Source organism: Homalodisca vitripennis, chromosome 2 (assembly GCF_021130785.1).
Source record: "Homalodisca vitripennis isolate AUS2020 chromosome 2, UT_GWSS_2.1, whole genome shotgun sequence".
Lineage (NCBI taxonomy): Eukaryota > Metazoa > Arthropoda > Insecta > Hemiptera > Cicadellidae > Homalodisca > Homalodisca vitripennis.
This window is the reverse complement of record NC_060208.1, coordinates 162,719,036-162,740,860: the sequence shown is the minus strand read 5'-3', so window position 1 is coordinate 162,740,860 and position 21,825 is coordinate 162,719,036. Positions and strand designations below refer to the sequence as shown.

General features: G+C 34.8%; 1 protein-coding gene across 1 annotated transcript; it reads left to right on the top strand.

Moving 5' to 3' along the window:
• The first annotated feature begins 13,070 nt into the window (after window positions 1–13,070).
• LOC124356362 (UDP-glucosyltransferase 2-like) lies at window positions 13,071–21,195 on the top strand. Its single transcript, XM_046807547.1, has 5 exons — window positions 13,071–13,097; window positions 15,035–15,844; window positions 16,294–16,513; window positions 19,629–19,848; window positions 20,908–21,195. The coding sequence occupies exons 2-5, from the start codon at window positions 15,035–15,037 to the stop codon at window positions 21,158–21,160; spliced, it is 1,503 nt and encodes a 500-aa protein (XP_046663503.1). The 5' UTR covers window positions 13,071–13,097; the 3' UTR covers window positions 21,161–21,195.
• Window positions 21,196–21,825: the final 630 nt, after the last annotated feature.

The following is a 21,825-nucleotide window of genomic DNA, read 5'->3' as shown; positions in this document are numbered from 1 at the left end:
TTTTGTAACATTAATTGCACTTTTATAGTTTAATTCAGTTAAATTATGACAAATATTTGTGTATTTTAGTTTTACAGTAACACCTATAACAATTGAAATAATAATTTAATCCTATTTGATTGTGTGTGTATTCTATTCGCATCCCTTTTATTCGCAAATTATGTTTGGAACTGTTGTGTACCACTTTCATTTTTGTGGACTTATTCAAGCATTTTCTAGTTTTTATGTAATCACCATATGTGTGACATCTATTATGTTTAGTGAATCATACATCTTGCAAACAGTTTGTCTTGCACACCTATTATCTTAAACTGGAAAACTTTTTGTTTCTGAAATTATGAAAGTTTTGACAATGTTTGAAATTATAAATTGTAAAGCATAAACAGACAATTCCTTTAAGAAAATTACTAATTTAACCAAGATCACGAAGTAAGTCATTCATCTCGAGACCTATAAAGATATTTTGACTGACTAAAATCCATGACCAAGTACAATCCATGTTAACTACTGTGCATTAGAATAACTGCGATCGTAAAGTGGTGAAAATCGCCTATAATTTAAAAAAATAATGGTCAGAGAAAAGATCATTCCCAGAATTTTTCTAAAACTGATCTCTGGACTTCACGATGAAACTTCTGATTTAACAATTAAAATTGAACATAAAATTAACATTATACTCTTTTAGTATTGCATCCCATCGTTTGCTAGTGAACAAGTGGCATTTTATGAGCTCATTTCAGCTGATAGGTTCCCTAACTGGAATTCTCACTGTTGTTAATAATGGACTAACATCTTTGAGAATACAAAATATAAAAAGACTCGATGTTTAATAAGCCGGAGAATGTTTGAACTTAATAAACACGCTCAGCATCACCGACTGTAATTATGTGATAGGTTATACATTTTTAAGAACTTTATCACTCCCCTAATACCATATAGGCCTATAAAAAAATTACATCTCAATCAAGTGTATATTTTGCAGAATAATCCGCTTTCTTTGCCTTGTATTATTTCTTATGTAAAACAGATAATTATCTAGAAAAAGTTTAGAACACTGGCGAGTCACCCCCTTCACACTTTGCTTAACGTTCAGAAATTGTTTATGTAATTGTTTAGATATTTTAAAAGAAAGTTTTCTCACGTTAGTACATGAACTCATATTTGTTGCAACACTACAAAAATTACTAGTAAATGTTATAGTGAATTAAATTAAAAATAAATTGTAATGAATAATTTACTATTAAACATGTCTTCAAAGTATTAATGTATTAAAATTTGTGCTCAATATGTCGGTTGACGTTATCAATTGTTAATTAAAATTTTAATCAATTTGATGAGATCCTGTCACAAATAAAATATGTGTTGGTTCATTTGAGGGTGTTGTACCTGTATTGCCAATCTAACCTATTATTAATTCCTCTCACTGCAGCCCTTGCTCACAATACAGTATAATATTTCACAACCTTAATCTAAACTAAACCAACCTTACAAACCTTACAGGACCAAAGATAAAACAACATAGAAAAAAGGATAATATCTTACAGAAAGGTAGGTGTTAATACGTATTAGTTTTGTGGCCGTTTCAACCAAATAAGTATCGCTTAAAATTACAAATATAATCAACCGCTATTGTAGAACTTACTCCATAGTTTTACAGTTGTTATAACAAAACATAGTTTGCTTTTGGGTATTAAACTCTATCGGTTGCACAGAATATCAACGTTTCACTTTTATTATTAAGAACCGAATACAGGCACTGCTTGCATAACTGATTGCAGTTTGTTATTTCGTATTCCAGCTCAAAGTAGAATCTTCCTGAGAAGGTCCAATGCAGTACGTTAAAATAAAAGCAATAAGACAAGGCGTGTATCCGGTTATAAACAACACGTAAAGCCTTTAACAGTCTTCTTCAGATTGTTCCCATTGTCATCACATCTATCATACTTCATAGTTGTCACATAAATCTTCAATAGATTGAGCACCCTTTTAATTTATATATGCTTCTGTGTATCAATGGGGCAGAATACATCCATAACCCCGTGTACTCTCTAAACATGGTTCAAGTTACCGCGTTGATACGGTAGAGTAAAAGAAAGGTAGTCGCTTCTGCTTGAGCGATCTTCAAATTCACAAGTTACCTACTACACTAGGCGTCTACGAAATACGGTTTTGAAACATAATTTTGGAAAGATATACACCATTACAAGAAAGGAAAGCTATAAAAGGAACAACTATATTCTCAGCATTTGAAATCAAGTTATTGCTTCTTTTATCAGAGAAATATGTCTGTGTTTATCTTTTTCTTTTTTTAGAAGTGAAAAGTGATTTAAACAATAAAGTAATCATGAAAATAACCTATTTTACATAAAAGTACGACACAGACAAAGACTCGTGGAAAATTTGGCATGATGAAAGACGAAAAACCAAGTTCAAGAGTAAGCTCGTTCAAGTTCAAGCAATAAACCTGACGTATATTGCTTGAGTAAATGGATCTGAGAAGTTACAATTAACTAACAAAGAAGTCGTAATATATGACCCCATCTGTCTGTATTTTTGGTTATATTCTGTGCAAAAATTGGGTTATAGGCATTGATGGAAAACCCATTCCCTTCCGTCTTCTACTTATTATTTCATACCCATATGTTCGTGACTTTCATCAGAAAACCCCGCTTCGGCCAAAATATAAATGTAATTTTCATCATTTTAAATACAATGTAAGTTTGTTGCCTCCAGTATGGTTATAAGCAGGATAGTAGTATGCCTTAAACAATCCATGTTGTCCGTTATTATGTTTTGGAAAATGGCATCTAAAACAAGCCCATCCCGTCATATCATATGTGAAAATGGCGCAAAGTAAATGACCCGCCTTACCTGATGTCTGAGAAGTTCAATAAGCTTGTTTATAGGTAATAAACATTGTCATTGATAAATTGCCATACCCAGACCTAATTCTGTTTTACAGGTACAATTTCTGTTAGGTGTATAATTTGGGTACTCGCCCAGGCCCCTTAGAGGGGATGTAGCAAAATTCGGGATAAGCTGAATTCGGGGATAAGCGGATTTCAGGGATAAACGGAATTCGAGGATAATTGGAATTCGGGTACAGGTATAGTCCCTTCCTTATATTAGGGATTCTGGAAGTTTAAAGTATACCTATTTTATTGATTTTTCCTTGTTTAAACAAAGTTTTAACTCTAAGGACGTTTAGTGGCTAAACCGTTAGAGATAGGAGAAAAACGACTGGACCTTTCTTGTCAGAAATTTAATTTGATGTTTTAATTTAACCTCGTATTTCAGCTACGACTTCTAATTTACACGGTACAGAGCTTGGAAAAAAGACTGAACTGGTCAGATCTAGAGAATTTGTTAAAGTAATTACCAATGAAAACGGACCAGCTTTCATACCTTTTCTGGCACTTGTCATGGATAGTGAGATTTCTTCCAGGCATTGCTGTAGTTAGTAATAGACTTTCGGAGAATACCGATTTACGTCCATAATCTTGTTATACTCTCCAATGTCGTAGTATACGTTCGTAGCCTTTAAGTTGTTGGCATTTAATTAATTAGAGTATTTAGTTAATTCGTTCAGAATGTACAGCATCCTTTTTGTAGAGTATGCAATTTCCAACAATGGTATTTGAATATAAATGTAACTTATTTACCAATATAGAATATCAAAGTTTTGCGTTGCTTAAAACTAGGTATTCTCTCTCTCTCTCTCTCTCTCTCTCTCTCTCTCTCCCTCTCGCTCTCTCTCTCTCTCTCTCTCCCTCTCTCTCTCTCTCACACACACACACACACACACACATAGATGTTTTAAATCCCTGAGATTAGTGCTTATTTCTTGAAAGGTATACTCAATTTTAAATATAGATTAATACACATTGAAGCGCTTTTTAGGTTTTCGATATTTAATTTGCGGAAAAACAATTTTGAACCTTGCATGCATTAAGTCATAAAATCATCATAGTATGGGTTTAATTTTAAAGATATGTTCGATACGAATCAAGAATATTTCCCGTTTTCCTTCTAAAGTGTATACTTGTTTTGAGCGATCGGAAAAATAAATTGCAAGGAACTGACAAAACGATGGATGCCCGTTCCCAATACAAAAAATCCTTAAAAATACTTGTTTAAGTCAACAGCCTCAAGTACCCATCAACGAATTATACTACTCGAAATCCATAACCTGCATGCCGTGTTTTCTAGTCGAATACAGCTGTGCGTTGCGGGTGTATCCACGGACACGCAGGCGTTCAATGTGTGTGGCGATTAATGGGACTAAGGGCATCCGCCTTTTCATGTATAAACACGAATCATCGTTTAACGCTGGATTTTGCATTGTTGGCTACCCTTCGTGTTCTTTACGTCAAGACATCTGCTCTGAGCAACTCAAGAAGATTTCTTACATTAAAAGCGCCAGTTTGGAACACAATTCTACAGGGTTTTCCCTCGGGTTGCTGGTAAGTAATCTTAAAAACAAAGATAAAAGTAAAGATAAACAGACTTTTTCAGACAAAGTTAACAACATTTTAGAGTTTAAAGTGAAGAGTTTGCACTTACACTCTACTTTTATTCATCAAAAGCTTATATATTTTTGAGGGCTTCCATTACCAAACACTGCCACAATAAGGAAATGGATCTCATAATTAAATTGTAGCCCAGGGTTTTTGGAAGAAACATTTATAAATTTTAATCGTCATGTAAAAGAACAAAATTACTTAAGAAATGTAAGTTTAGTATTCTATATAATGCGTATTAGGAAACAGAGAGTATATGACGAGCAGTTGGGGAAAAACATATGATATGTAAATCTTGGAGGATTTAAAGTATACATTGAAAAGAAAAACAACAAAAACTGTAGTTTTTCAAATTTTTTCAATGAGAGGCCATTTTTGATGTGTTTATAGAAAACTTTTTAAAAATTAAAACTTCATCAATTTTCCTGTTGCAACTAATTAGTGACTATACTAAAACTGAGTGCAGTGGACATGAATGTTCAAAGTGTGACCTTTCACGAAATAAGCACTAATCTCAGGGATTTAAAACATTTAGGTAGTTAATTCCATGAAGCGCCATTTTTTAAAACTTCATATCGTTAATTATGATATTTGTGCTATTTTGGATCCCCCTACATGTTAAAATTTGCACGAAATGCTCTAACAGACATGAAAATTATGGAGTCTGAGTCAGGCAGGATTTGTTTTAAATATATAAAACTTAACAACTCCTACAGAAAAACTCGGTTTCAAAATGAATAACAAACTATCAGACAAATATGGTAGTTGTTTCAAGTATAGGCTATTTCACTGACAGCAACAAGTTATTTTTTTATTAAAACAGTAACTTAACTATTGTTTGTAATAATGTCTTACTTCATTGCAAAACAGTAAACGTTTTACATAAAAAGAATTCAACTTAGAGATAAGGCAAAAATCTTCCAAAATAGTTTCATACATTTGCCAGCATAAATGTTTTAACGTTAAAAATGATTACCAAAATTGTACGAATAAGTAAATTGCAAACACACTAATATTTCATACCGTTATCAACCTTTTAGGAATATTAAACAAGTTTGTATTGTTTTATGTTTCAAAAATTTAATATAACTTAATCAGTATAAGTAAGTTAAGAATTAATATTAGTTAATGGAAAAAATGAAGTACCCTGATTTACTAAGATTTTTACAAAACGTACAATAACGCTTAAGCTAAATATTATAAGGAAAATGTAAGTAATAGGTCAAGAACAAAACTACTCACTCGTATTGTAGTGTGTCTTTATTATAGATCTGAAGGACTTTTCAAATAGATCGTGTGTTCTTGTTGAAAACAATCACACTTGGGGTTATCACTAGGTCATCATAATCACACACACAATAAGCACGAACTGCATTAAAACATAGCTCCAGAAAGCCAAATTGGAATGGTTCTTAAATTGAATTGGCTAATTAGTTTACTCTAAGTTGTTGGTACTTATTAGACAGCGTATAGGTTATCATCATTACACGAGAATAAGCGCGAACGAAATGCGATAAATTTGAATCCTAGCTCGACAAAGCCAATTTGAATTAAATTTTAGTTTTTAATTTGCTAATTACATTATTATATATTGTTGATATTAATAAGACATTGTATGATAATTGTTCCCGATGTTCAAAACTTGTTTTGCTTCTTTTATGTAAATAAGAACAATCATAATACGTTTTAGATAACGCTACTTTACAAATGTTTTAATAATCCAATAAAACAAAATTATATATTTGGAGAACACTTACTTTTAATTTAATTAAACTTATATATTGTTAAGCCTACCAGAGGTACCAAATCTTTCCAAAAAGGGTAAACCAACCAGTGCTTGACATCAACCCAGTCTTTGACAGTTAGAATTTTAATGTCTGCCACACGTCACACATATTATATATCCTTGTAATTTCAGTGAAATAAAAACTTCAAACTAGAATAATTCTTACATTAAAAAAGTAAGTTTTATAATCCTAATCCATCCCACCTTCTACATGTAAAATAAAATGTTAAATACACAAGTAGATTACCCATGAAATAAAACTTTATCTTGGTATGCTACATTTTCAAAATAAATTAACAATACAGAAGTAACCTCATTGTCAATCACTAGGTTTAACCATGTGCTTGAAGCCTAGTCTTTGACATCTGTGTACAAAGAGCAGACCTGCCCAATTCCAGTTCCAGTGTTTGACAGTGTGTTTTTTGGGGGGGGGGTGGGGGGGGGGGGGGGTGGGGGGGGGGGGGGGTGGGGGGGGGGGGGGGTGGGGGGGGGGGGGGGTGGGGGGGGGGGGGGGTGGGGGGGGGGGATATTTATAGCTAGCTTGTCAATTTTAGTCAACTTCAGGGATTTTGACTTCACTACAACATCCCTAAAAGTTTAAAAAATGAGTTAGTTTTTCCCCTATCAATGGTGTTAAAATAACCAAAATGACTTTAGACAATTCCCTACAAGGTAGAATTATGAAAACTGATTATAGGCCGGAGACGGATTTTAGGTTTCTGGATTTTGGGAACGCTATACATATAGGAGCTTTTGGAATGGTGAGGAGTAAATTTATCTTAAAAATATTCTTTGGTGTTCTCTTAAGGTGTTCGCTACTTTTCATCCCAAATGAATTAGTAATGTTTTTTGTTTAAAAACTGTATATTTGCCATTATCTAGTTTCTGTAATCTTTTCTTTACACGTTACTGAGTCCAAATATAACAGTAACGTTGACTATTAAAAAATAACACCTTAAACAATTTCTCATGTTTTTTCAAACGTATGTGCCAAACTTGGTTCCTTATTAACTCTAGTTTTCTTAGAGAACAATTTTTATAATAAATATTAAAAGACAACTTTAATCTATTTTACAAGTATTGTCTGTCTTTCGGTATCAGTATTATAACTTATTCTGGCTAGCGACAAGCCGTAAAAAGACTCAACATTTGTGACGAGTTTCTAACCTTATACGAATATCGTAGACTTCGCTGAGTCCAAAAGTCCGACTACCAATCATATTATGAATATGATAACTAGACGCGTTATCGAGTATAACTACTAATAATCTTAGCGTACTCAATGTAGCATTCTTCGCTACATTAGATTAAATTGAAATTTATTTTATTTCAAGCTTTAGCGAAGTGGATCACTTGTGTGGCTGGAAAAATTTCATTTCTGTCCATCTGTTTGCAAGGCCGATATCTCGAAAACGAACTGACCTTACAGACTTGAAACTCTGCATGAAGCTTCATTTTATGTGAGAAACATTGAGTTCGATAATGTCACTCCATGGGATAGCGAATACCCGAAACACTCTTGGCTGGAATCTGGCTAAGCTGGACAGGGGAAAACTTGTCGAGCAGCTAGATCGTAGTATCGAGGCTGGTGTTCTGGGGTTTCCCGAGTCCACTGAAACAGCTGAGGTTGAGGCTTATATCGACTCTTCCATGAAACTGATAGAACACGCTTGCAATTCGTCAATGCCTCGGAAACGACCTTACCGGGGCCGTCGCCAAGCCTTCTGGTGGACGGACGAAATTGGCGAGCTCAGGAGAACTGCACTAATGTGCAGACGTAGAGCGCAGCGAGCTCGAAACCGGCCTGAAGCTATAACTAGGTCGGCAGAGCACAAGGCTGCTAAGAAAGCTCTGAGTGCAGCAATTCGTTTGAGCAAAGCACGATGCTGGCGTGAGCTCTGCCAGGAAGTGGACTCGGACCCTTGGGGAAGAGGATACAAACTTGTGCGAAAAAAGCTAGGAGGAATAGGGAAAAGCACGGAAAATGCCTGCTGGAATGATTTTCGACGATCGTGGAAGCTCTCTTCCCAAGTCACCCTGTAAGGCGGGAGGAGAGAGTAGCGAGACCGGTACCAGACGTTCCCATTTTTACGGAGCAGGAGCTTGTAGCGGCGGTGTCTACCATGCGAAACAAGAAGGCTCCGGGACCTGATGGCATTCCAGCTGAGGTTTTGAAGATTGTGGCGGCGAGTTATCCGCTCTTGCTGCTGAACATGTTTAATGCATGTTTGGTAGCGGGTGTGTTCCCGTCGCGCTGGAAGGTTGCTAGGTTGGCGCTGATCAGCAAAGGCAAAAGTGATCCGAACTCCCCGTCGGCATACAGGCCACTTTGTATGCTTGACACCGCGGGGAAGCTCTATGAAAGGTTGCTGAAACCCAGGTTTGCTGTCGTCCATCGAAGCCGCCGGAGATCTCTCTCCCCGGCAGCATGGCTTTCGAAAGCGACACTCAACTCTGAAACGCCATTTCAGAGGTGATCAGTGCCGTCCAGCAGGCCGAAACAGCCTGTCACCAGGCTCGGCCGATTGTGCTGTTGGTTACACTTGACGTAAAAAAACGCGTTTAACTCTGCTCGGTGGGAGGACATGCTAGAGGCGTTGCAGCGGGACTTCAGTGTGCCCGACTATCTCCTGGTCATTGTGCAGGACTACCTGAAGAACCGACGGCTATTGTATGAAACCAAAGACGGAAGGAGAACAAAAGAGGTCACTGCCGGTGCGGCTCAAGGGTCTATTCTCGGCCCAGACCTATGGAATGGTTTCATACGATGGTTTGCTTCGCCTCGAGATGCCCCACGACGTCTACCTCGTGGGTTATGCTGATGACGTGGCTGCAGTCATCACGGCGAGGACGCCGGACTTGGCACAGTTACGCCTTAATCAGGTAATGATTCGGGTCAATGCCTGGATGACGAGCCATGGACTTGAGCTGGCGGTCTCCAAGACCGAAATCGTTTATGCTCACTCGACGGAGAATCCCCCACTCTGATCTCTAATGAATGTGGGGGGTGTCGAGGTTCGGACAAGGACTGCGGCGAAGTACCTGGGTGTGTTACTCGACTGCCGTCTTCGGTATTGGGAGCACATTCAGGCGGTGTGTGACAAAGCCTCTAAGGTGGTTATGTCTCTCGGCAGGCTGATGGCTAACGTAGGAAGCCCTAGGTCAAGTAAGAGACGCCTCCTCATGTCTACTGTAAACTCAACCCTTCTGTATGGCGCAGAGGTTTGGGCGGGTGTCATGAGGATAAGGCGATACAGTCAAAAGCTGTTATCGGTACAGAGAAGAGCGGCACTTAGGGTCGCCTGCGCCTATCGCACCGTTTCCGGTTCAGCCGTGGCGGTCGTGGCTGGGGTGATTCCTATTGACCTGCTGGCCATCGAGAGACAGACCGTCTTCCGGGAGGCTGCCGAGCGGGGTAGAAAGGATGCCTTGGCTGCTGCCAGGGCGGAGACTCTGCAGGTTTGGCAGCGGAGGTGGACGGAAGGATTGGACGGGCCGCTGGACCTTCCGTCTCATTCGAGAGCTTCAATCCTGGATAGATCGTGGCCACGGGGAGATAGATTTCTACCTGTGTCAGTTCCTGACGGGGCACGGTTACTTTAGGAAGTACCTCTACAGGATGGGAAAAGTCAGGTCGCCTCGGTGTGCTTACTGCCCGGAGGAAGATGAATGATGTTCATCACACCTTCTTCGCTTGCGGGCGCTTCACCGAGGCCAGGCAAACGCTCGCCACCACAGTTGGTGATGTTACGGCAGAGACCATTGTGGAGATGATGCTGCAGAAATGAGGACGCCTGGAATGCAGTCACCACTCACGTACATGCGATCCTTCATCAGAAGCGTGAAGACGGATGCCCTGGCTGACCCCTAGCTTCCGAAACAAGTAGTTTTGTCCTGGTTGAGACATAAGACACACGGACCAGGCAAGATGTCATCCGAAAGGGTTCCGGCCTGGGCTCTCCGTGGCCCGTAGGGGGTTTAGTGGGTAGTCCGCAAGGGAGTCCCACACTCCGTGCGCAAATGCATTCCCCCTACGTAAAAAAAAAAAAAAAAAAAAAAAAAAAAACTCCATGGGATTGGGCTGAGCGATAGAGAGTATTTTTAAATTGGTTTTATGGGTAACCATGATTAAAAACGATAAATAGCTGTATACATAAATTTTAAAATAAACTGTGAACAATAATTGTGACAGGTAACACTTTTATTTACAGAGTAAAATAAATATAATAGACTGCAGTCAGTGTAAAATAGTACTGACAATACCTTATTTCAGAGTACTTTTATGCTGTAGAACCCTCGCTAGCTTATCAGAACCTTTATTTCTTCTGTAAATCTACATTACTTAACAAAAATGTGAATGTATCATGTGGTCAGATAGCTTGAGAAACATTCATCTGTACACTTTAAATTTTGCATGAAAGTTCATTTCAATAAAGAAAGAAAAGGTTCTCCGATGGTGCATATCACTCGTGGACTAACACAATTTCTCATTTTTCTGCCGGGACGATGTAAACATTTCTTTTCTCTATGATGGTGTGCGTGTCTATTAGTACGCATCTAGAGAATGAAAGGAGCAATATATATATATATATATATATATATATATATATATATATATATATATATGATATGTTATGTTTAATAATTTTTAGCCAAGCCCGTTATGCGACGTGTGATGTGGCGTACTCTCTCTTTGTTATTGAAAGGAAATCAAAATTAATCAGAGCAATAACTTAATTAATAGCAATAACGATAAGTCAAAATAGTTTCTTTTCCTTAAGAAAGGACACAGTAGAAAGTAACAATATGGCTAGGACTTAGTTCAGGGTGGAAGGAGAAAGGTAATAATAAAGGTTTGTGAATCCTGTTTCCTCATGACTGAAAGCGTGCTAGGGCCAGTCACGGGCATCGGTAACGATGTAATGGGGCAATGGAAAGGGGAGGTACTTATACCCAGATCGAGGTTGTAGTCGGCTTCTCGTAGTTTTAGTCTCAGCGTCTAATTTATTAGAAGTTCTTAGTTTTTCCCGACTAGTTCTGCGTGATATTTGGTAAGTGTTAATTTTATTGGAGATTTTCGTACATTGATAACAGTGGGATTTACACGACTTATTTTGGGGTTTTGTTCTTTTTAAGGTATATGTTTTAGAAATAAATATACTGTATATATATATATATATATATATATATATATATGTATATATATATGTATATGTATATATATATACACACATATATATATATATATATTTAAAAATTATAAACAAAATCATAAACAAACTGACTTAAAATTTTATACTTCTTATATTATAAGTAACGTTACCACACTTTCTGAAAGTTATTTTCATAGAATAAATTTCTTTGCACCAATTCAGTACTGGTAGTCCTGGTATTGCGCTTTCACTGCCACCTCCTAATTTTGGCAACTTTAATACACTGCCACCCGTTTTAATAATTTTTAAATAAATATAATTTGGTAAGATTATAAGAAAACCATGGGACTAACTTATTTTTTAAGCTAAGTTGTTCCTCTTTCTATATAAATGTTCATGCGTAAATCATTTCAAACACAATGTCTTGTTTTTAAACTTTAAAAAATAAGTTTTTTTTTGCAAAAAATAAAAAGTTGCCAAAAGCATCACTATGTACTAGTCGACAACATAAATATATTTCTCATTATTATTTACTGTATTTATCATTTTAATTACTGTGACTACAGCTACACATATTTACAATTGAAATCCACTTATGTTTAAACGTTGTTTTTGTGTGGAAGCCTAACCCAATTGTTTCAATCATTTTTAAAACACCATAATAAAAGGTTTTTTTACTACTTTGCTTATGTTTCTTTACTTTAGTAAAGAAATTCTCAACAAATCCATCGGCAGTAAAATCTGATCATTATGTCTGTCATCTTAGAATAAATCATCACTTTCACTGTCATTAGAAAATCTGAGTAACTCTTCTAGCACTTGATTGTCTTCAAGACTGTCTCGATTCATTGTATTTACTCACAAAACAATTGTTGTAAACTAAAGTAACAGCAAGCAAAACAATAACAATGCAGATGACGATAAGCAGAACAATAAACGGGCGACACGACGTGAAGACAAGTTCGTAAACAAACCACCTTTTTCCCAAATTCCAGATGTCTGCCAACAATATTTTATAGATCATAATCCATAGAGAAAGAAATAGAAATAGCGAATGAGTATCAATGCCGAAGTCCAAATACTTTGAAATGCATTTTTATTTTTGTTAAAGTCGCCGCCGTCAAAAGACGTTGTCGGCAGTGATAGTGTAAGGTAGTTCTGGATCTGTAAGCAACACAAAACAAAAACTACGGGAATGAAGATCTAGATGTTATATTTAAGCTATAGACACTATTCAGCATTGTTGTGGAACATATAAAATAAATCATTGCACATATCTTAAAAAGACTGTTTACTTTCATATTTGGGGCTAAAGTTTTATAAAGAATTCTGATCTCATCTCAGAAACTTCTCAGAAGTTATAGTATAGTGATAGTAATAGCTCAGTCAAACTCTACCATCTCAAAAACAGATATAGTTTTATTTAGAGATAAACTTATTTATTTTCTTTGGTTTTAGTTTTTTTATTAATATTTTTTAGGGTCAAAAGATTTTATTAATTTGGAATTATAGAGTGATCTTGCGAAAACGAGGTAAAAGGTTAAGATTCACGTTGAGAGTGTTGATAATTTTGATAAGCCACAATGGAACTAAACGCCAGTATGTGTGAGGGGTCCGTCCAGCTATAACCACGTGATTGTAAGTTCTTTTCTTTTCGAACTTAAGGATTGGACTGATTTAAAATTAAATAACTCAAATTTATATTAGACTAGTAAAATGTATTATTTGCATGTTTCTAGTTTTATTTTAATGTATTATTGTTCTTCGGCGTGTTGATTAATTAAATAAACATTCATTGAATCCAGTCGATAACAGTACATATAATCTTTTCATTGCTTTAATGGTATATTATTTTTAATGTACTGCCTAAAAGAATTGTCGTTAGCAGATTGGTATTGTGGGTAAGTTAGATTAAAATTCAACGCAGTAAAAATTGTATAATTTAATTAATCCGTAAGAATTAGAACAAACCTGAACACTTAATTATTGATTTTAAGAAGAACAAAATTAGTTTTCTTTGAAGTGATCATTTATCTACTAACTATAAAAATTTCGGAATTTCTTTGCCTTAAAACTGTTTTCAGAATATGCGGACAGGTTTCTGACGATCATTCAGTAGTTAGTCAGTGAATATAAATATTACCAAATGTCTGTTAACTACGTATAATATAGCTAGCCGGATATTGTTGTTCCTTTAACATGTGTTACAGATACACAGTGCGTTATGTTTAGCAAAGAAATGTCTGCATATAATGATTGCTGCAATAATTTATTTCTATTTTATCAGCGGACATTTCTATAAAACAATATTGTGTAATATTTTTTATCATATAATCAATTATACCCAACCAAAATAAAACCACATAGACGGATTTCCATCGTTTTTGGTTTAGTACTCAGCACTCGTTCATCTATAATTTAAGAGTAATGTAAAGAAGTTTAGTAAATATTTCATCAAATGCTTTTTACAATAAAGTCACAGCAGTTATTAGACAAAATTATGTACTAGAATTTTTAAGGTATCGAGATTTATACGATTTTTACTACTCATCATTTTCTTCAGTTGTAATTCTTATTCATTGCAAATCACAAATTAGAACATGCAATTGCCTGTTCCCAGAATATATTGGAGCGTTTAATACGAGCACCTTGATAACGTTTCACTCAAAATAGATTAGTCTGTTTTCACTTAATTTCGTCCGATTTCTGAGAATTACCTCAATATCTACTACTTATTGAATGAAGCCTAGACATATATACATATAATATATATATATATATATATATATATATATATATATATAGATATATATATATATATGTGACGCCAAGTAACCGACTTTTATTCGCAAAGCAAATAAAAATGCCCGAACACCAGAAAATATTTTTAAACTACGGTTTTTATACACACTGGGTTATCAACACATACATACAGTCAGGCAAGACAGATAACAGTCTGCTGACTCAGTTACTGTGCCTTCACTGGGGTTATTTATTACTAATTAAATTTCCAAAGACATTAAGTTACGTAATTATAGAAACCCGGATAAATCAAGTTGTAAATTTATGTGCCATTTTCAAAGATTTATAATTTTTCTTTCGTTCTATTTGGCCCAGTAGGTATTATTTATGGTCGATTTCATGATTAAACGAAATAAAATTTAATTACTTGTACTATGTATTTACTTTTCATTTTAGTACATAGTATCGGGCTAATTTAGATTTTTTTCTTGTATTTGAACTTACGGGTTTTTTAATAGACTTACATTAATTAATATTTAAGTTACATTTTAATTCCTCTGCACTTTCTTCAATTTAATTCTAGATACTTATGCCAGTGATGCTTCATCTAATAAATACAAATTAATACAAAGTTACTATAAATTCATAACATCTAATAATAATTACTTGAAATAAAACACACCAAAATTTACTATCTCTTGTATCAAGCACCACCTGATATTCTAAAATTAACTCAATAATGATTTGTAACGCCTTAATATTTGTAAGATATTAATATATACAACTGAACTATTGATATGAAATGTTATTACCTGTAGTTAAACTGTTTACAGATGTATATTGAGGCTACACTCCTTCTTCTGGTTACCGTATGTGATGGTGCACGAATTTTAGCAATGGTGCCCTTTCCGACAAAAAGTCACTGGATAGTGATAGAGCCGCTGTTCCAGGAGTTAGCCTCTAGAGGGCACCAGGTCACTGTGTTCTCCTCTTTTCCACAGAAGAAGCCTCTGCCGAACTATACTGATGTTGATTGTTCCGATACTATCCCGCAAAACATGAACACGTTCTCTATTGAAATGATCAAAAAGGCAATGCCATCTCCATGGGGAACGACACATTTTGTAAACCGATTACATGAAGGATCCTGTAAAGTTCTGGGAGAACAGAGAGTTAAAAATGTGTTAAACTCAAAAGAACGATTCGATCTTTTGATCACTGAGTTATTTGCTAGCGATTGTTTTGCCTATCTCGCTCATAAACTGCAAATTCCTCTTATTTCCTTCACTACCAGCACGGCCATGCCTTGGGGTGCCGAGAGAGTTGGGTTACCTGACAACCCCTCTTATATTCCTAACTATCTCGTACATTTTACCCCAGAGATGACCTTTTGGCAAAGGATATATAATACTGCTGTACTTATTTACGCCAAGTACTGGCATCTTCACGTGTATGCCAAACAGACACAAACTTTAGTGGAACAGATTTTCGGTGAAGCTCTGCCACCACTACATGAAGTTGTGGGGAACACATCGCTAGTTTTCGTCAACAGTTATCATGCCCTTGCTCAGAGTCGACCTTTCCCTCCCAATGTTATTGAAATTGGAGGAATACATATAAAAGAGAGTCGTCCATTGACAAAGGTAACACAATAATAATATATTAACAATTTATGTCTCATATGTTAATGAATAGTTTTAATGGTTCAAAATAATTTATTCATCGAATGATATGGTATAGTAACCAAACCTTAAAACATCATTTTTTCAATTACACTAAATACGTAGCTACTAGTGATGTAAGTATTGTAAAGGGCAACTGTAACCAATTTTATTAGTGTCTGTAGGAAAAACATAAAATATCACGAACCATTACTGTGAAAGATTTTGACTACAATATTATTCGTTTTTTTTCCATGGAATATCATAATAGTCAAAATCTGAAATAAAGTCTAATACAAAATAAATTAAGAAGTAAATTAATATTTTGTACCTCTACTTAGCTTGTAGTTTTCAAAAACAAAAAGTAATGACTTACTGTGAGTTAGGATTACTTTTGTTGATCGGTTTTTTAACATAGTATTTGTTTTCAGGATTTAAAACATATTTTAGACAACTCTACTAATGGTGTTATAGTAGTGAGTTTTGGATCACTAGTTCGTACTTGTAGCCTTCCAAAGCCAATAATAAAGATGTTCATGAATGTGTTTTCAAAAATTCCTCAAACCGTAATTTTTAAATACGAGGAGGATCTGCCAGAGGCACCATCTAATGTTGTCCTACGCAATTGGTTTTCACAAAGAGATCTAATGGGTAAGTTTTTATGATTATGTTTCAGTCTAAAATGCAGGTTATTCCAATTTATTAGTACAAGATTGTTCAGAGTTAAGATAATGGGATATGAGTGGATATAAAATGTTGATGCCTATATGGTTCCTTATGCATATAATTTTATTCAATATATATTAAGCCATTAAGCCAAAATTTTACATGTAGAATGTCCGTATGGTTAGAATTTTTTAAACCACCATAGACGAATTTTAATTTAAAGCACAACATCATAATGAATAATGCTGACAAACAGAAATGTTCTATTATTCTTATGTTTTACAAGCTAAATAATCTCATTCTAATGGTTTTGACGAACGTTAATCGAGGTGTCTATGAAAATACGTTAATTTATACCTGATACATTCCAGTTTACTTATACTATTTAGCTTTTGGCCTCGCGGAAGTGTTAAAAGAGGAAAAATGACGCGCCAATATTTTAAGTGATGTTGAGTTCACTCGTGCAATTGAGGCAAATAAATCCCACTCCCCTTGAATCCAAAAACAACAGTCGGACCGCCCCAATACCTCCTTACTTTAATTTTGTTTCCATCTTCACGTATAAGGACATGCCACGTCAAGTCAAACCACCACATAGCAGAATTGGTCATTTAGTTTCAAGTGTATGTTTATATGTTAGCTATATATGGATAGGCCTAACAGAAATCCACCACCACATTCACGCACAAACATTTAGTGTTTTAATTTATACGTTTATTTATAAAATAACAACTTTAATCTATTTTACAAGTTTTACCATTCGTTAGCAGTATTTAAACACATTCCGACTGTATACTGTAATCCTTGGATATCTCTTGTTTTCCGACAACTTTCAGTTCGTAAAGTAATGACTTCTGTCAGCTGCTACAGCCATACTATCTACCAACACACGAATCTTTAACGTTTCGTTTTATCGTAATTGTTTTTTCGTAGTATTTCCTGCTACTCCTAAACTTCATGCCCTAGGCAACATCAGTACAGCCCACTTTGGCTCGTTGTCTCTGATATAACCAAGGAGTATTTCTAAATATCTTTTATTTACCAGCTATATTACTATAATCGGAAACTTGGCGTTTATCAAAAATAAATTAAGACAACTTAATAGAATAATTTTAAACGAAATTAAGAATTATTTATTATTGAGATACTAAAATAATAACAGAATATAACAATGAATAACGTAAAAAACTTATTACAAATTATACTTAATGTTCTAACTATGTCATGGAAGAATGTTTGAAGCCATTATTCGCTACAAAACTTTGAAACTTTTTGATAGGCCTACATTTATAACTTTAGTGATAACAATAGGAATTTGCTCAAATACTATTTATTTGCTGCTGTGTTTAAGGAAACCAAAAATTAATTAAATATATTGTGTAATAAGTTTCTATTCTTCTTCCTACAAATTTTTAATACAAAAATACATAACATTTCATAGCTCGATTTCACTTTCCACTTAGTGCATCGTCTGAAATCTTCACTGTTACATACATGACTCTTAAAATTTGGGGAAACTTTATTTTGATTTTTTGAAAGTTTGAAAGACATGTCTTGTTAATGTGATACATGGTACATTATAATCAACACAGCACATTCAAGAAAAAGCTTAGAACATTCACTGAAGCACATATAAGCGCTTGAAAACACTGTAAAATAAAATATGGATAAGTTATTTATTTAGAATTATATTATAGGGGTTTGGGAGTACGGGTGGACGTTAGCGAACATACGTTTTAAATTGGTGTTATGGGTAATCACAATTGCTACGAGAACATCATAGAATAAACAAACTTATATACATAAATACAAAAATTAAGTTTTATCTGTGAATTCATAAATTAAATATAGGAAAAAGTTTTAATATGATAAAAATCCAATTTTAACGTCATATTTGGGGAATGAGTTGGTAAGGTTTTTGTTTTATTAGGTCCTCCGATACTACGTTGAATCAATAGAAGATAGAATTCGATAGTGATCCATGTTTCCTTCATGTGATCTGGCTGAACGTTAGCAAAGCCTACAAATCAGGGTAGTATCTAGAGAATTATTTGAGCTAAGAAATTGAAATTTTGTATGTTTTTCTAAGCGACCACTAAGGATTAAGGTAATATTCCTCTTACGTCTGTATGTATATCTGCCATATGTATGTTTCACAATGAATATCTCAAGAACAAATTGAGCTATAGATTTTAAACTGTGAATGTAATGTCCGTTACAGTTAGGCAACGTCGTGTTTAGTGATACACAATTATCTTTTTAGACTTGGGCTGAGCCTTTATGCAGAATCAATACCCACGGAATATCTCAATAACGATTTTACCAGAAGACTTTAAAGAATAAGTTTGATGAAGTTGTATAACAATTCATAGGATTCGACTAAATTGTTATTCCACTCGGTAGGCTGACAGATTTTTTTTATTCTATCTGTCTGGGGACTGTGCGCGACATCTCGAGAGGGAATTGAACTATAGGCTTAAAATTGACCATGTAACTTCAGTGAAACCTCTTACGTGGTGTGTCGTGTCGTACTCCTATCTGATATCCAGTTACATTCCTCGACGGTAGCGTATTTTACCTTTTCTGCACTCTTTTCCAATTTGATCATTTCCAATTTGGTGAAGTCAAATCTCCGTATGAAGTCAATCACTATCAGGAAAGCTGGCAAATGTCAGTAAGAAGGAGGGCAATGTGAGTAGCTGTGGATGGCACTGCGCCGGAACACACTGGGAGCCACTGACTTGGACATAATGAAGCCTCATATTTCATTAATATATGACGTGGTAGTAAGATAAGGTAATAAGTCTTGAAAGTGGCATTTTCTCTGTGAGAATAATAAACGAATGAACAACCGTTATTAATATTCTTTGGAATGTGTATGTTTAATACATCCCATCTTTGGTCACTACTGTTCCAATCAATCACAACAATTCAACATTATGAAATGCAATCTTATTGCACACTTCTATAAAAAAACATTAACACTTCTATAAAAAATTTAATTTATCTGAAGTTAAAGTAAATGTAAACAAGTCATTTATCTGTATGCTAAATATTCTGTCTGACTTAGCAAATTTACAGTTAATTTCTTTAATTTCAGAACACAAAAATGTTGTGGCTGTTATTGGTCATGGAGGCTTGGGGAGTTTAACTGAGACTGTCTACGTTGGCAAACCCATGATCGGAATTCCCTTCTTCGCTGATCAATATGGCAATATTGAAAAAATCGTCAAACCAGGTGCTGGAATACAGCTGGACTATGATGACTTGTCCGAAGAGAAAATAAGAATAGCCGTGGGCGAGATACTGAACAATCCAAAGTATATAATAATCAGATATTTTACTACATATTAAGTAAATAATTTTTTAAGCACATCAATACAAATACAGAAATTTAACAGTATGATATATTCATGTTCATTTTAATTTGATTTTTTTATACGTGAGCTATTCAGAGAGTAAAAAACGTTTCTGAATTTTAAAATCTCCAAGTACAAGAAAAACATTTCATTACATACTTGTGGAAAGGGGACTAAAATACTACTTTTCTACATAATCACCATACAAATTCAGGCACTTCTATTAGCGGTGGAGAAGCTTTGAAATTCCTGTCATTGAATTATGTCGCCTGTGATCTCACTGATGTGTATCTGGAGCTCCCATCGTGGCCTATATGCTGTGTTGTTAGCCAGGTCCCCATTTGTTCGAGCAAATGAAAACTACTTGGAGCAAGATCAGAATTGTAGGAAGAATGAGAAAAATTACGTTGTTCTCGTACACTTCACACAGTTCCCGAAAAATGTCTATTGGTCTTAAGTTGTTTGCCAACCAAAACCAATCACAGATTGCACTTTACACCTGGCGGTATTTTCGATTGCAGCACACATTTAAATTTTTAAGATATAAAACGAGCAGTGCAATGATTTTCCAGTTGTCACGGCTGGATTCGGACTGAGGTGCCGAGCATGAGCACACTAATATATACGCGTTTGGCACGCACCTGGTAACGTCAGGTGAAAACGTTCCTTACTTCATGAATAATCCTCGTTTATTCTATCTTTTAATTACATTGCATTTTTTCATATATACATTGTCAAATTACATTTAACTATAGTTTATACGTGGTATTAGCATATGTCAAACACGTGCTATATATCACATTTCCTATTTAAATTTATTTTTATTTTTTACAAGTGTTAGGCTAGTGACAAAGTTTATATTCAACCTTTTTAGAAGACCTTCAACTAAATGTCTGTAAAAATAAATTTTATAAACTTAAATAATATTTTAAAGAATGAATGAGAATTTTTAAGTTTAGATTATTCATATAATTTTCTTAGTTAGATTATGTGTTTCATACATATAAATGATTCTTCTAGGTACAAACAGAACATGAGGAAACTGTCACAACAGTTCCGGGACCGACCGATGACGCCGCTGCAGACAGCATTGTACTGGACAGAGTACGTCATCAGACACCAGGGGGCGCCACACTTGCAACCGGCTTCTGTCAGTCTGCCTCTCTACCAGTACTTCCTGCTTGACGTCATCTTCGTCCTTACAACCTGTTTGGCTTTTGCGCTTCTTGCATTGTACTGGCTCATGAAATTCATCTTTTATACAAAACCCTAAATTATGTCGAATAAAGTTCTAATGGATGCAATGAATGGGTAATACTCTATATATTAAAAAAACCTTTTAATCAATACAAATTCAAACATTTTACTATAAAAACTCAAATAATTATTTAAATAAATATTTAAAATAAGTCAATTCAGAAAAAAACTGATTACTTGTTTACCGATGAAGTAAGTTATATATAAGTGAAAGGTCTTTATAATAAATGTATATAAAATTAATTTAATAATAATTTTAAATATATATTTTATAGGTTATATGTACGATTGACAACATTTCTTGTACATTTCTTTCAGTTAGGTTTCAGTGGGACGAAGCCCTGATATCAGAGGAGAAATTCTTGCTTGGTGTAACTGCAGTCATACAAGATAAACTTATTTATTAAGAGTCGTTTTTTTATATTTTACACATTTTGCTTGGCGTATATCAGTGAGATAAATAGTTAAGACTGCTTTTATATATTGCAATTTGTACACTTCTATTATCTATATAATTTTACATTATTATCCCAATCTGTATAGGCTTTAAAAACTCTTTAATCTGACAATTAGTTAATTTATGACAACATATAAGTTTATTACTATCACTCGAAGTGGACAGTGGGGCGCTTGTAGTGAATGGGACAGGGCACTGAGCTACCTCTGGGTCCCCGACTCGCT

Bases quoted from the DNA above. Each gene is read 5' to 3' on its own strand.
- LOC124356362 (XM_046807547.1), top strand. From the start codon at position 15,035: ATGTATATTGAGGCTACACTCCTTCTTCTGGTTACCGTATGTGATGGT. The intron at 15,845-16,293 runs GTAACACAATAA...ATTTGTTTTCAG, and splicing joins AGAGTCGTCCATTGACAAAG to GATTTAAAACATATTTTAGA. The intron at 19,849-20,907 runs GTATATAATAAT...TGATTCTTCTAG, and splicing joins GAGATACTGAACAATCCAAA to GTACAAACAGAACATGAGGA.